At 43.9% G+C, this 14162-nt stretch overlaps 1 protein-coding gene across 2 annotated transcripts in view; it reads right to left on the bottom strand.

The window, feature by feature from the left end:
- Positions 1-14162, bottom strand: part of TTYH3 (tweety family member 3) — a 74483-nt gene that overhangs the window by 23976 nt on the left and 36345 nt on the right. For both annotated transcript variants that reach the window (XM_070761354.1, XM_070761353.1), the window contains exons 8-13: positions 13662-13717; positions 12610-12702; positions 12427-12519; positions 6719-6855; positions 4840-5016; positions 3489-3564 (exon numbers count right to left, since the gene is read on the bottom strand). In XM_070761354.1, the coding sequence (XP_070617455.1) occupies positions 3489-3564; positions 4840-5016; positions 6719-6855; positions 12427-12519; positions 12610-12702; positions 13662-13717 (632 nt within the window). The remainder of the gene's footprint in view (positions 1-3488; positions 3565-4839; positions 5017-6718; positions 6856-12426; positions 12520-12609; positions 12703-13661; positions 13718-14162) is intronic.

Below are 14162 nucleotides of genomic sequence, written 5' to 3'. Positions count from 1 at the left end.
AGGGCTTAAGCTGCCAGCTTATATGGCTGCTACTGTCCATGGCAGCCAAATACAACTGTGATGATGCAGGAAAAGAGAGAGAGAGAGAGGGAAAAAAAGAGAGAGAACGAGAGTGCAGCCTCAACGTGCATGAAAAAAACCCACAAGTTGCAAGCATGTGATCGGTTCGTGGTAGGGAGGTCAACGGTTTGAGGGTGGGGAAAGGGGGGGCTCAAGGCTACCATCCTTGGGAGAACAGACCTTGGAAGGGAAATGAAAGAAGGGATGATTCAGGGGGGACAAATAACAAAAAAAGAGAGAGAGACACACACACAAACGATGAAGAAGACAACTCTTGCCCTACTGGAGAAGTTGACTTGGTTTCCACAAGTTGAGTCCTAAAAGCAACGGATCTTGAGGAACGCTATTGTGGTTCCTACTTCCAATCCCCTTAACAGTGAATCTCATTGGTGTATGAGCCAAAACCAACTTGGATACACCAAGTGTATCTCTATATATCTCAGGTCCTGAATTAAGACGTAACATTCCCAAGATATCGACTTGAGGTTCCTTCCTCTTTGGGATTTCCAGATTCCCTGTCCTTACAGATCTAGAACCCAACACTGCCAGAGGTGTCTTGAAGGCCAAAGCGGCTTCTTTTCAATCTTCTGGAAATTAGGATTTTTTTAAAAATTATTTTCTTCTTCTTTTTTTTGCCAAAGGAGAAGAGTAGAAAGAAAAACAAAACTCTACTGCTACTTTCTGCCCATAAGGAACTAAGATACTTTAATAGGTTGTCTGGAAGGTATCCAAATACCTGCAACAACAGATTCCATCACCCCCTACCACCATATGCATAGTCAGAAGAATAAGCATCCCCCCACCCTGGGAAAAAAAGAAATAATTTGCTCTAAAAAGCGAGCAGCTTTGAAATCAAAATGTTTCGGAATAATTGCAAACTGGTTTTCTAATTATGTCTTGAACTGCTGGTGTGGGCATCTGTTTTCTCTTAACAACGCTAAAATCTATTTTGCAAGACCAGCCTTTTTATTTTTCCTCTAAAAAAACCAAAAAAGATTTGTTTTGATCTTTTAATATACCGAAGGCATAAAATATAACCAATCCCTTTGAAGGGTAGGGAGACTGTTGCATTGAGACCACAGACTAGAATAAATCGAGATATAAGATTGCAACTCAGGAAATTAAAAGAAATAAACCCAGTTTGTTTGTCCTTTTTTAAAAAAAGAAATAGCTTCTTGTTCAAAGAGAATCTCCCATAAAATGCATAGTTTCTGGAAATCAAATTCTCTCTCCCCCCAGTAGTGGGTTCTAAAACCGGTTGCTATGAGTATTAAAAACCCCAGGATGAAATCAAATAGAGACCAGAACGCATTTTAATCTTCGGTGTCACCGTTATGCCCAGTGGCCAAACATTACCGGCTCTTTTCAGGATACGAGACCTTTGCAGAATTTTGTTCACGGTTCATAACTCCATTGTCAAAATGATGTCAAGTTTCCTGGGTGTGTTTCGCAGGTGAGTTAATGTCGGCCCCATAAGGCAGGGTTCTATGCTTAATGAGGAGAAGTGGGTGGGCGGATTGGGGTCCCGTCTCTTTGACGGGTTTGTGAATCGGGGCGAGAAGACCCCACGGCTCTTGGTTGAGGTCTTCAGAAGACGGATGGTACGAGGGTGATCCAGAAAGTAAGGACACAAGACGTGGCTCTGGCGGGGAATGTTAATATAAAACCCACCTCTCTAATCTAAAATCCCCGTTATATTAAAAATCAATCATTCCCACTCGACAACAACATACATACATATCATTTGTCGGCCAGGGGGCTGGAGTCCAGGGACCCCAAGTCTGGCGGCAAAAATGAGTCTTTAGACTCTTGTGGAAGGTGAGGAGGTGGAGGCAGTACGAATCTCTAGGAACAGCTCATTCCAGAGGGGCGGCCCCCCCATAGAAAAGCGGGTTTTATATTAATTGGATTTAGGATTTGTACTTTATTGTTCTTTTTATACAGTGGTCCCTCTACTTAAGAACTTAATTCATTCCGTGACCAGGTTCTTAAGTAGAAAAGTTCTTAAGCAGAAGCATTTTTTCCCATAGGAATCAATGTAAAAGCAAACAATGTGTGCAAACCCATTAGGAAACAAATAAAAGAGAGTAAGTATATTGCTCATCTTGGAAGGAGGGAGGGAAGGAAGGAAGGAAGGAAGAAGTGAGGGAGGGTTTGGAGGGAGGGAAGGAAGGAGGGAGGGTTTGGAGGGAGGGAAGGAAGGAAAGAAGGAGGGAGGGAGGGAAGGAAGGAAGGGAGGAAGGAGGGAGGGAGGAAGGGAGGAAGGAGGGAGGGAAGGGATGGAGGAAGGAAGGAGGAAGGGAGGAAGGGAGGAAGGGAGGAAGGGAGGAAGGAAGGAAGGAGTGAGTGAGTGAGGGAGGGAAGGAAGGAAGGAAGGAAGGAAGGAAGGAAGGAAGGAAGGAAGGCTGAGTTAACCTTGAGCCTACTGAGATTCGATCTGCCAAAGTGCTGGTAGCCAGTGATCAGCAAAATTAGCTTGCAGTAGTACAGTGGTCCCTCTACTTAAGACCTTAATTCGTTCCGTGACCAGGTTCTTAAGTAGAAATGTTCTTAAGTAGAAGCAATTTTTCCCATAGGAATCAATGTAAAAGCAAATAATGTGTGCAAACCCATTAGGAAAGAAATAAAAGCTCGGAATTTGGGTGGGAGGAGGAGGAGGAAGAAGAGGAGGAGGAGGAGAGTCGCTGCCGAAGGAAGAAGGGGAGGGGAATCAAAAAAATACAAAACTTTAAGGCTTAAAAAAAAAAGAGGGACTCTGAGACAGCGAGGAGGAGCATGCGCCTCCCATACACTGGCTGCTGCTGTTGATACCTGCTTCCTCTCCCTTCCCATGCTGAAGGGCTCCCCTCTCTTTTCACTCACTCGCTTTGCAGCCGGCGCCTTTCCTTCGCTCTGGTGACTCCTCGGCTGCCCAGAGCGAAGGGAGCGTTTCTTTTCTCTGGGCGCTGGCAGAGGTTTATTCCCTCTCCAAGCGCCCAGAGAAAGGAAAATGCTTTGTTTGCTCTGGGCTGTCAAAGTCTCCTTAAGCGCCACCAAAAGGCTCCTCTGGCAGCCCAGAAAAGCCCGAGATGGCCAGGATTAAAGGGGGAATGGCAGGAAACGGGTCGGGCCTTCGTGCCACTCTCAAATTTCCTGGGAAATTTTTCTGGGCTTGGGTTTGTAAGTAGAAACCGGTTCTTGAGAAGAGGCAAAAAAAATCTTGAACACCCGGTTCTTATCTAGAAAAGTTCTTAAGTAGAGGTGCCACTGTATGTTGTAAGCGGCCCCAAATCCCAGGAGAGGGGCGGCATAGAACTCCAATCAATCAATCAATCAATCAATCAACTTCCCCCGCGAACATTCCCCGTGAGAGCTACGTACTTTGTAACTTTACTTTCAGGATAACCCTCGTAGGTTTTAACCTTTCAAACAGAAACAGCAGGACTTACAGAAGGAGGTGGAGATTCCCGGCCGATCAGAGGCGTATTCTCACAACGGGGATTCTGGAAATTGGCGTTCTGGGTCCTGGGAGCAAAAGAATCACAAGTGAGGAATTGGAGATGGGACGTTATTCGAGATCTCAAGGGAGGTGTGATCTCATCTGGGAAACGGAGGGATCGGCGGAGTTCAATTTCACATATCCTAAAGTTTGGCGAGGTTGGGAAGCCAGCTTTGCTGACTGAGGAATTCTGGGAGTTGAAGTCCACAAGTCTTAGTTTCCAAGGTTGGCAACTTTGCCGGCTGAGGAATTCTGGGAGTTGAAGTCCACAAGTCTTAAAGTTGACAAGGTTGGAGAGCCCTGATCTAGATCCAGGAGGGATGCTAACATGGGGGGATCCGAGTCATTCGGTTCACTGCTTTGTATGTTGTATTGTGGTCCATTTTCAGCTAGCTCAGTGGTTCTCAACCTTTTTAATGCTGCAACCCCATAATACATATTGTGGTGACCCCCAACCATAAGTCTAGCACCAATTCTTCCAACAGAGCTTTTAAGCTGATTGGCAGGAAGGTCAGAGGGACACCCCCACTGGAAACACCCGATTGGTCGGATTGTAAAAATATGTTCCTAACGCCCGGGAAAATTTCTCTTTTCCTAGGGTCTTAGGCGACCCCTGTGAAACGGTCATTCGACCCCCAAAAAGGGGTCCTGGACCCCAGGTTGAGACCCACTGAGCTAGATGCAACTTTGTAAAGCTGGGGCCTGAATGTGAATGAATGATTTTTAAAATTCAAGGGCTTTTAAAGTAATTAGTTATATTAATTGAAAAAAAATTAATGAACTCAATCTGTATAGTCTGGAGGGCAGAAGGGAAAGGGGGGACATGATCAAAACATTTAAATAGGTTAAAGGGTTAAATAAGGTTCGGGAGGGCAGTATTTTTAATTGGAAAGCGAACACAAGAACAAGGGGGCACAATCTGAGGTTAGCTGGGGGGAAAGATCAGAAGCAACGTGAGAAAATATTATTTGACTGAAAGAGGAGTAGATGCTTGGAACAAACTTCCAGCAGACGTGGTTGGTAAATCCACAGGAACTGAATTTAAACATGCCTGGGATAAGCATAGATCTATCCTAGGATAAAATACAGGAAATAGTATAAGGGCAGTCTAGATGGACCATGAGGTCTTTTTCTGCCATCAATCCTCTATGTTTCTATGTATTCTAGGTTTGATATTGTACATTGTTTTTTTTAAATTATGTTGTGAGCTGCCCCGAGTCTTCGGAGAGAGGCGGCATAGAAATTCAATCAATCAATCAATCAATCAGCCAATCAATCAATAGCAAACCCTGAATTCTTACATGTACTCGGTGACGGGGGCGTTGCTGACAGTATGGGCAGCCGCTGGGATGCTGGTTTCGCTGCCGTAACTGCTCCCGCAACTGTAGAGACTTGGCATGTGGACGCGGTACAAGTTGTCGTGGGTTTGCCGGCTCCCTTGAGCTGTGGATTCTTCCTCCCCGTCCTCTTCGCTGCTCCTGGTGGAGAAGAAATGGAACAAAAACAAAGGAGGTCCTGATGGTGAGAACAATTGACGCCACAAGGGGGCAGCCCACTCTTGCTGCAGAAGGCAAATCCGATGTCTTTTTGCTTCTGCGCAGGTATATGTGTGTATATGTGTATGTATGAAATCTTAATGAAGATTAAAGTCTTCCTTTATAAATACACCTGGAACTCGCATTTTTAGGACAAACCTCTCTCTGTTTCTCTCTCTCTCTCTCTCTCTCTCTCTCTCTCTCTCTCTCTCTGTATATGTTTTTTTGCTGAATTTGAAAATTAAAAGAGACTAGGATAGATCTATTTTGGCCTTATTTACATATATATGTATATGTCACATGTTTTGGCTGAATTTGAAAATTAAGGGAGACTAGGATATATCTATTTCGGCCTTATTTTGGCCTCATCAGCTAGTCATACCCTCACTGGGGCTTGAACCTGCAACCGTTGCCTTGTAAAACAGAGAATTATATATTTTATAATTATATAGAATTATATATGTATATAGAATTTTAGAATATAATTTTTTTTTATCGGCCAAGTGTGATTGGACACACAAGGAATTTGTCTTGGTGCATATGCTCTCAGTGTACATAAAAGAAAATATACATTTGTCAAGAATCATGTGGTACGACACTTAATGATTGTCCTAGGGGTCAAATAAGCAATGAAGAAGCAATCAATATTAATAAAAATCTTAGGATACAAGCAACAAGTGACAGTCATACAGTCCTAAGTGGGAGGGAAAGGGTGAGAAAAAACTAGTAGAAATAGAAGTGCAGATTTAGTAAAAAGTCTGACAGTGTTGAGGGAATTATTTGTTTAGCAGAGTGATGGCATTCTGGAAATTGTTCTTGTGTCTAGTTGTCTTGGTGCGCAGGGCTCTGTAGCGACGTTTTGAGGGTAGGAGTTGAAATAGTTTGTGTCCAGGATGCGAGGGGTCAGTCAATATTTCCCCTGCCCACTTTTTGACTTGTGCAGTATATATGTATATATATGTATACAGTATGTATGCGTGTATATGTGTATGTATGTATATGTATGTATATATATATGTGTGTGTGTGTGTGTGTGTATACATACATGATCCAACAGAAAAAACATATAGCCCTCCCTGGTACAAAGCTGAAGGGATCAGATCTGGTGGCCTAGAGGTTAATTCTCTGCCTTACAAGGCAGAAGCCCCAGGATCAAATCCGAGTAAGGGTATGACTAGCTGATGAGGCCTTAATTTTAAAAATTTCAGCAAAAACATGTGATACATATACACACACACATATATATACACATATATATGTATGTGTGTATATGTGAATGTATGTATGTATATATGTATACCATTTGTGGCCAGCTTTTAAGTGCTTAATACACCTTAGCTAATTTATATGTTTATTCCTTTCCCTAATAGTATCAAACTGAATACAGTGGCACCTCTACTTAAGAACTTAATTCGTTCCGTGACCAGGTTCTTAAGTAGAAAAGTTTGTAAGTAGAAGCATTTTTCCCCATAGGAATCAACGTAAAAGCAAATAATGCGTGCAAACCCATTAGGAAAGAAATAAAAGCTCGGAATTTGGGTGGGAGGAGGAGGAAGAAGAGGAGGAGGACAATCGCTGCCGAAGGAAGAAGGGGAGGTTACGGGAATCAAAATAATCCAAAACTTTTTATTTTTTGCACACCCACCTCTTCTGCTGCCAAGTGTGAGGAACGCTACACACAATGGAGCTGAACATCAGAGCCGTCACAAAAGAGAACAGGACCAGGTAGATGAGTCCTTCTACACCGTCGTAACAGAAGCCGGTCAGAGCTTGGACATAATCCTAAAAAGGAGATATAAATACATTACGGGGAGTCCTCGAATTGCAATGGTTCGTTTAGTGAGCGTTCAAAGTCACAACCGCATCCTGAAAAGTGACTTGTGACCGTTTTTTTCACATTTACGACCATTGCTGCATTTGTGTGGTCATGTGATCAATACTCAGACACTTAGTTTATGGTTTCTTCGACTGGTTTGTTGGTAGAAATTGGGGGGTGTTTGCAAGGATATTTTTGGGGAAACAAACTTTATATCTATTATGTAATATCTATCTATCTATCTATCTATCTATCTATCTATCTATCTATCTATCTTAACTAATCTATCTATCTATCTATCTATCTTAACTAATCTATCTATCTATCTATCTATCTTAACTAATCTATCTATCTATCTTAACTAATCTATCTATCTATCTATCTTAACTAATCTATCTACTATCTATCTATCTATCTATCTATCTATCTATCTATCTATCTATCTATCCATCCATCCATCCATCCATCCATCCATCCATCTATCTAAACTAACTAACTATCTATCTATCTATCTATCTATCTATCTATCTATCTATCTATCTTAACTAATCTATCTATCTATCTTAACTAATCTATCTATCTATCTATCTTAACTAATCTATCTATCTATCTATCTATCTATCTATCTATCTATCTATCTATCTATCTACCTACCTACCTACCTACCTACCTACCTACCTACCTACCTACCTACCTACCCACCCGTCTGTCTGTCTATCAATCATGTAATCTATATCTATCTGTATATAAAATACAAAATATTATTTTGGTAGAGACAGGATATATGTGGCTTCAATACTTTTTCTAACCATTTATGTATTTGTGGGTTGTTGAGTCACTTCCTTCAGTGGGGTGGTAGCTTCAGAAACAAACTAAAACAGGCTAAAAACCAAATTAGGAACAGCTTAAAATGTGTATTAGCTAACAGCTTATTAATATTATATAAGAAATTTGAGCAGCCATTTTTGTCCAGATGTCAAATGTAAAGGAAGCAGCATTGGGTATGTATACCATAATTTCATGAATGATTCATTGTAATACCATTTAATAGTGATGGTATTTTATATTGCATTTGTGAGTGGAGTGAAAAATAAAAAAAAATTCTTTGCCGATTGAAAGTGGTGGGGTATGGGAGTGTTCAGAAGGGCTTTAGGGGCTGTGGATGATGGATGTGTTGAAAATTGAGCTGGGCTGAAATTTATTTATTTTATTTATTTATTTATTTGATTTGTATGCCGCCCCTCTCCGTAGACTCGGGGCGGCTAACAGCAGTAATAAAAACAGCATATAACAATCCAATATTAAAACAGTTAAAAACCCTTATTATAAAACCAAACATACATACAAACAAACATACCATGCATAAAATTGTAAAGGCCTAGGGGGAAGGAATATCTCAGTTCCCCCATGCCTGGCGGCAGAGGTGGGTTTTAAGAAGTTTATGAAAGGCTAGGAGGGTGGAGGCAATTCTAATCTCTGGGGGGGAGTTGGTTCCAGAGGGCCAGGGCCGCCACAGAGAAGGCTCTTCCCCGCAAAGCGCATTTGAATAAAACCTGGTTTGATTGCTGAAGAAACAAACTAAAACAAACAATGGTGAAGCCGAGGGCTGTCCGCAGATACAAAGCGGAGTGTGGTTGCGTAGCCCCTCCTGATCCCTGCGAAGGGCCTTCTTCGTTCCCCTGCAAAATCTGAGCCGTTGCATGGCAACGAGGAGGTTAAAACAGCATCTCTGACCCCATCCTTGCGTTTTCCTCCCGGGCAACCTCTCCATAACAACATCAGATCTTAGAAGACTTGTCAGAACAGAACATGCCCAAGGCATCTCGAGCCACCAACATCCTTCTTTTCCAAGACTTGAACGAAGATGTGCGATGGAAGGGCTCCTCGACAGCTTCCTCCTCCAATTCTGCAGAAAGGCCTTCTCCAAGGACAAGGATTGACAATGTCGAGAGGTTACTTTGAAGGCCACCAGCCTCGGGGTAGGAGATGAGGCTGACCACAGAACCGGTTTCAGTTCCTCTGTTGAATGAGGAAGGTTAAGAAGAGGAGGAGGAACCAGACTGCGCATCCTTCCATAAGGTACGTGCTGTCTTAAACGTGGTTCAGGACTTTATTTTTATTTTTTCACGAAAACGGAACTGCAAATGGACTCGGTTGCCCTTCTTCAGTCAACACCCTCTTCTGTTCTCAACACCCATTTCTTTTTCATATATATTAAATTAATTCTCTGCCTTACAAGGCAACGGTTGCAGGTTTAAGTCCCAGTGGATATGGCTAGCTGATGAGGCCAAAATAAGGCCGAAATAGATCTATCCTAGTCTCCCTTGATTTTCAAATTCAGCAAAAAAAACATGTGACACATACAGATAGAATTGTCGGCTATCAATAAAATTTAACTGCCTTGGAAATGGCCCTGGGTTGGGCTGAGAGGCAAATAAGGAGCTGTGATGTTCCTTCAATACACCAGGGTGATTCGACACAAAAATATGTAACCCTTCCCTGGTGCAGAGCTGAAGGGATTGGATACTGTAGCCTAGAGGATAATTCTCTGCCTTACAAAGCAAAGGTTGCAGGTTCAAGTCCCAATGGGTATGGCTAGCCGATGTGGCCAAAATAAGGCCGAAATAGATCTATCCTAGTCTCCCTTAATTTTCAAATTCAGAAAAAAAACATGTGACATATATATATATATATATACACGCACACACACACACACATACATACATACATACACACACACCGTGTTTCCCCGAAAGTAAGACAGTGTCTTATTTTCTTTTTATCCCCAAAAGCCCCACTCTGTCTTACTTTCGGGGTATGTCTTATATTGGAGGCGACCGGGGAGGCGACCGGCGGCGAACGGGAGAAGCCGGTGCTGCTGCTGTTTCGGAGCCGCTCGCGGGCAAAGAGCGAACGAGAAACTTTCCCCGGATCTTTTTTCCCAGCGACGCGATCTGGAGGAGGAGAGATCCTGCAACCGCCGGGTGGGGGTGGGGAGGTGGGGAAAAAAGCGCCGCAGCGATAGCGCTTGGGGGGGGAGACGCTTCGAAGCGGGGGGTTGGTGTCAGTCTGGAGAGGCGACCGGCGGCGAAAAGGAGAAGCCGGCGCTGCTGCTGCTTCGGAGCCGCTCGCGGGCAAAGAGCGAACGAGGATTATGGGTGTTTTGTTTTGTCTTTTTGAAAACGAAGTGAGGCAAAATTGCCCGGGACACAAGCGGATACAATCACTCTAGGAAGTCAACGTGCTGAGGTGACTTTCACGGCGCGAGTCCGGGGGGGGGATCCATGCTTCTCGCGTGTGCGATCCATTTCTTTTTTCCTCAGCTCACCTTAACTAGCGGCGATGGAAGCGGCTATGGGCTTGCTCCCCTCGCGCGGCAACCTCCCGGCGGGTGCAGGATCTTTGCAGAGGCGCCGAAGCTGCGGCCGAGACCGTCGCTGAACGAAAGGAAGCTGCTGCAACGCTCCGGCCGGGATTTTGCTCCCCGCTCCATTATTATTATTATTTTTACAGTTCGGCGTGGCCAAACGGGGCATGGGAACCGGGGGCTTCTCCTCGGTCCGAGCTTCTCCCGCTGCCGTGAGCCTGAAAATATCGGAGGGAGGTGGGCGGGGGGTGGACGAGAGACTCCCGTTTCTGAAGAAAAGGGGGGCCGCGAGCCCCCCGGACGTGTTTGAGCTTCTGGCACTTCTCTTTTTTAGCCCTCGTTCTCCTCCTATTCCTCCTCCTCCATCACCGCCGCCACGCCGCGCTGCTCACCCAGAGCGAGGGGAGGAGGATCTGAAGAGAGCGCCAATGGGAAGGAAGCGCTTCCCCCAGGAGGGACTGTTATTTCTCTCAAAAGCCCCGTGGAAGCGGCTAACTCGGGTGCTTTCCCTGCGGCTAACTCGGCTCCGCCGGCAAGTTTCACTGGCTCTCGAGGAGGCGAAAGCGAAGGCAGGAGCAGGTCGCTCGCTGCAGCACGCCCCGCCGTCTCCGGCCGACAGCTCCCTCTAACGAGCCGAAGCTTACCCCCGTGTTTCCCCGAAAGTAAGACATATGTCTTACTTTCGGGGTACGGCTTATATTAGCCGACCCCCCTGAAATCCCCGATACGTCTTACAATCGGGGGTGTCTTACTATCGGGGAAACACGGTATATATATTACACAGGGCAAAACCCGAACTCAGAACAATCTACATACATATACCCGTGAAAATTTACGAAAACAAATATATATATATATCAACACCAAGCTTAAAACTTCAGCCTGATGATGGTGAATGTGATTTCACCGAAACGTCGCATAGACACTAAAAATATTACACGGGGCAAAACCCGAACTCAGAACAATCTACATACATATACCCGTGAAAATCTACGAAAACAAATATATATATATATATATGTAGATTGTTCTGAGTTGGGGTTTTACCCCGTGTAATATTTTGAGTGTCTTGTTAAGCTTCGTGCTGCTTTGAATATAGTTTATATATTTATTTTACATATATTTTATTTTATATATATATATTTATTTCTCCACAGTTTGCATACACTGATCAGAAAAATAAAAGGAACACTCAAAGAACACCTCCTAGAGCCGAATGAATTGAAATATTCTCATGGAATATTTCATTTGCACAACTACTCCATTTGCACAACAGCGTGTGAAATTGACTGTCAATCAGTGTTGCTTCCTAAGGGGACAATTTGATTTCACAGAAGTTTGATTTACTTGGAGTTATATTGTGTGGTTTAAGTGTTCCCCTTATTTATTTTTTGAGCAGCGTACTTTTTAATTTTCCGGTCACAATTCAAAGTGTTGGTTATGACCTATAAAGCCCTTCATGGCACTGGACCAGATTATCTCAGGGACCACCTTCTGCTGCATGAATCCCAGCGACCAGTTGGGTCCCACAGAGTGGGTCTTCTCCGGGTCCCATCAACTAAACAATGCCACTTGGCAGGACCCAGGGGAAGAGCCTTCTCTGTGGCGGCCCCAGCCCTCTGGATCCAACTCCCCCCAGAGATTAGAATTGCCCCCACCCTCCTTGCCTTTCGTAAGCTCCTTAAAACCCACCTCTGCCGCCAGGCATGGGGGAATTGAGATACTCTTTCCCCCTAGGCCCTTACAATTTTATGCATGGTATGTCTGTGTGTATGTTTGGTTTTTTATAATAATGAGTTTTTAATTGTTTTTAGTATTGGATTATTATTGTATGCTGTCTTGTTATTGCTGTTAGCTGCCCCGGCCCCCAAGTCTTCGGAGAGGGGTGGCATACAAATCCAATAAATAAAAATAAATAATAATATACTTGAAGGCATAAAATCTAACCAATCCCTTTGAAGGAAGATCCGTTTCTTGATGTCCTTCAAACACAGCCACCCATCCCTACAGTAGTAGCGTCTCTCAACCTTAGTAACTGTAAGGTTGGTGGACTCCAACTCCCAGAATTCCCCAGCCAGCTTGCCTGGCTGGGGAATTCTGGGAGTTGGAGTCCACCCATTGTCACGTCGTTGAGTTTGACAAGACAACCTCGTTCTTCCAACGGACTCACCAAATGAAGACTCCGGCAGTCCACCAAAGCGGTCAAATGCTGCAGGTTGACCTCTGTGGAGTTCAGCACTTCCTGGATTCGAATCAGGTGCTCCTGTGAGTTGAGAAGGCAGGTAGACGTTTAGCATCACTGCCGGCTTTTCCAGAAGGAAAATGGAATGTGAAAGACCAGGTCCAGCCTTACCTTAGAGGTAGGATGTTCTTTAACAGCCAACTTCATCAGCTCCAAAACGTCATCTTGCATTTCCACCAAAGCTTTGTGGCTTCCTGACAGCTTCTGCTCAACCCAGAAATATAATTTCAGTCTTTCAAGTCAAATCCGGTTAGCCTGGGGGGTCCTTGGTACCCACTGAGCTGGGTGGCTTTCTTGCAAACATTTCATGAGCCAATGATGTTAACATCATCAATGATAAAACCCTTCCACCCCTGCTCCCTTCTAGCACTGGTGATGTTAACCTCGTTGGCTCATGAAACATTTGCAAGACATTCTTTTCATTTTACAAATACAGTCTTCCCTCGATTTTCGCGGGTTCGAACTTCGCGAAAAGTCTATACCACGGTTTTTCAAAAATATTAATTAAAAAATACTTTGTGGGTTTTTTCCCTATACCACGGTTTTTCCCGCCCGATGATGTCATATGTCATCACCAAACTTTCGTCTGCCTTTAATAAATATTTTTTTAAATAAACTTTAATAAATAAACACAGTGAGTAATAATCTAAATGGTTGCTAAGGGAATGGGAAATTGTAATTTAGGGATTTAAAGTGTTAAGGGAAGGCTTGGGATACTGTTCATAGCAAAAAATAGTGTATTTACTTCCGCACCTGTACTTTGCGGAAATTCGACTTTCGCGAGTGGTCTCGGAACGCATCCCCTGCGAAAATCGAGGGAACACTGTATATCACTTCTAATTTAGCAAATCATAATTACAGTGCAACATATTTTTCTATTTAATTTTCATTGAAAGTATCTTCCATTATCAATCCCAGTGCAATAATAATTTCCCCTAATCTATTTGACCCCTATGACAAGTAGGAGTAGATGCTTGGAACAAACTTCCAGCAGACATGGTTGGTAAATCCACAGTCACTGAATGTAAACATGACTGGGATAAACATAGATCCATCCTAAGATACAATACAGGAAATAGCATAAGGGCAGACTAGATGGACCATGAGGTCTTTTTCTGCCATCAGTCTTCTATGTTTCTATATTTCAAGATGAAGGCACTCACCTGCTGAAATGGATTGGGGTAGCCAGCACCACAGACCAGGTAATAGTTCAAAGTATCTATAAAAAGAAAAGATCAATGGAGAATCATTGATCAAGGCTTGTAGGTAACCCTGCAGCTGCGAGAGCAATCATGGGCTTCCCTAAATATGCCCATGTCACACCAACACTCCGCAGTCTGCATTGATTGCCGATCAGTTTCCGGTCACAATTCAAAGTGTTGGTTATGACCTATAAAGCCCTTCATGGCACCGGACCAGATTATCTCAGGGACCGTCTTCTGCCGCACGAATCCCAGCGGCCAGTTAGTTCCCACAGAGTGGGTCTTCTCCGGGTCCCGTCAACTAAACAATGCCGCTTGGCAGGACCCAGGGGAAGAGCCTTCTCTGTGGCGGCCCCGGCCCTCTGGAACCAACAACCCCCAGAGATTAGAATTGCCCCCACCCTCCTTGCCTTTCGCAAGCTTCTTAAAACCCACCTCTGCCGCCAGGCATGGGGGAATTAA

This window comes from Erythrolamprus reginae, chromosome 9 (genome assembly GCF_031021105.1).
Source record: "Erythrolamprus reginae isolate rEryReg1 chromosome 9, rEryReg1.hap1, whole genome shotgun sequence".
Classification (NCBI taxonomy): Eukaryota; Metazoa; Chordata; class Lepidosauria; order Squamata; family Dipsadidae; genus Erythrolamprus; species Erythrolamprus reginae.
This window is presented reverse-complemented; position numbering and strand designations above follow the sequence as displayed.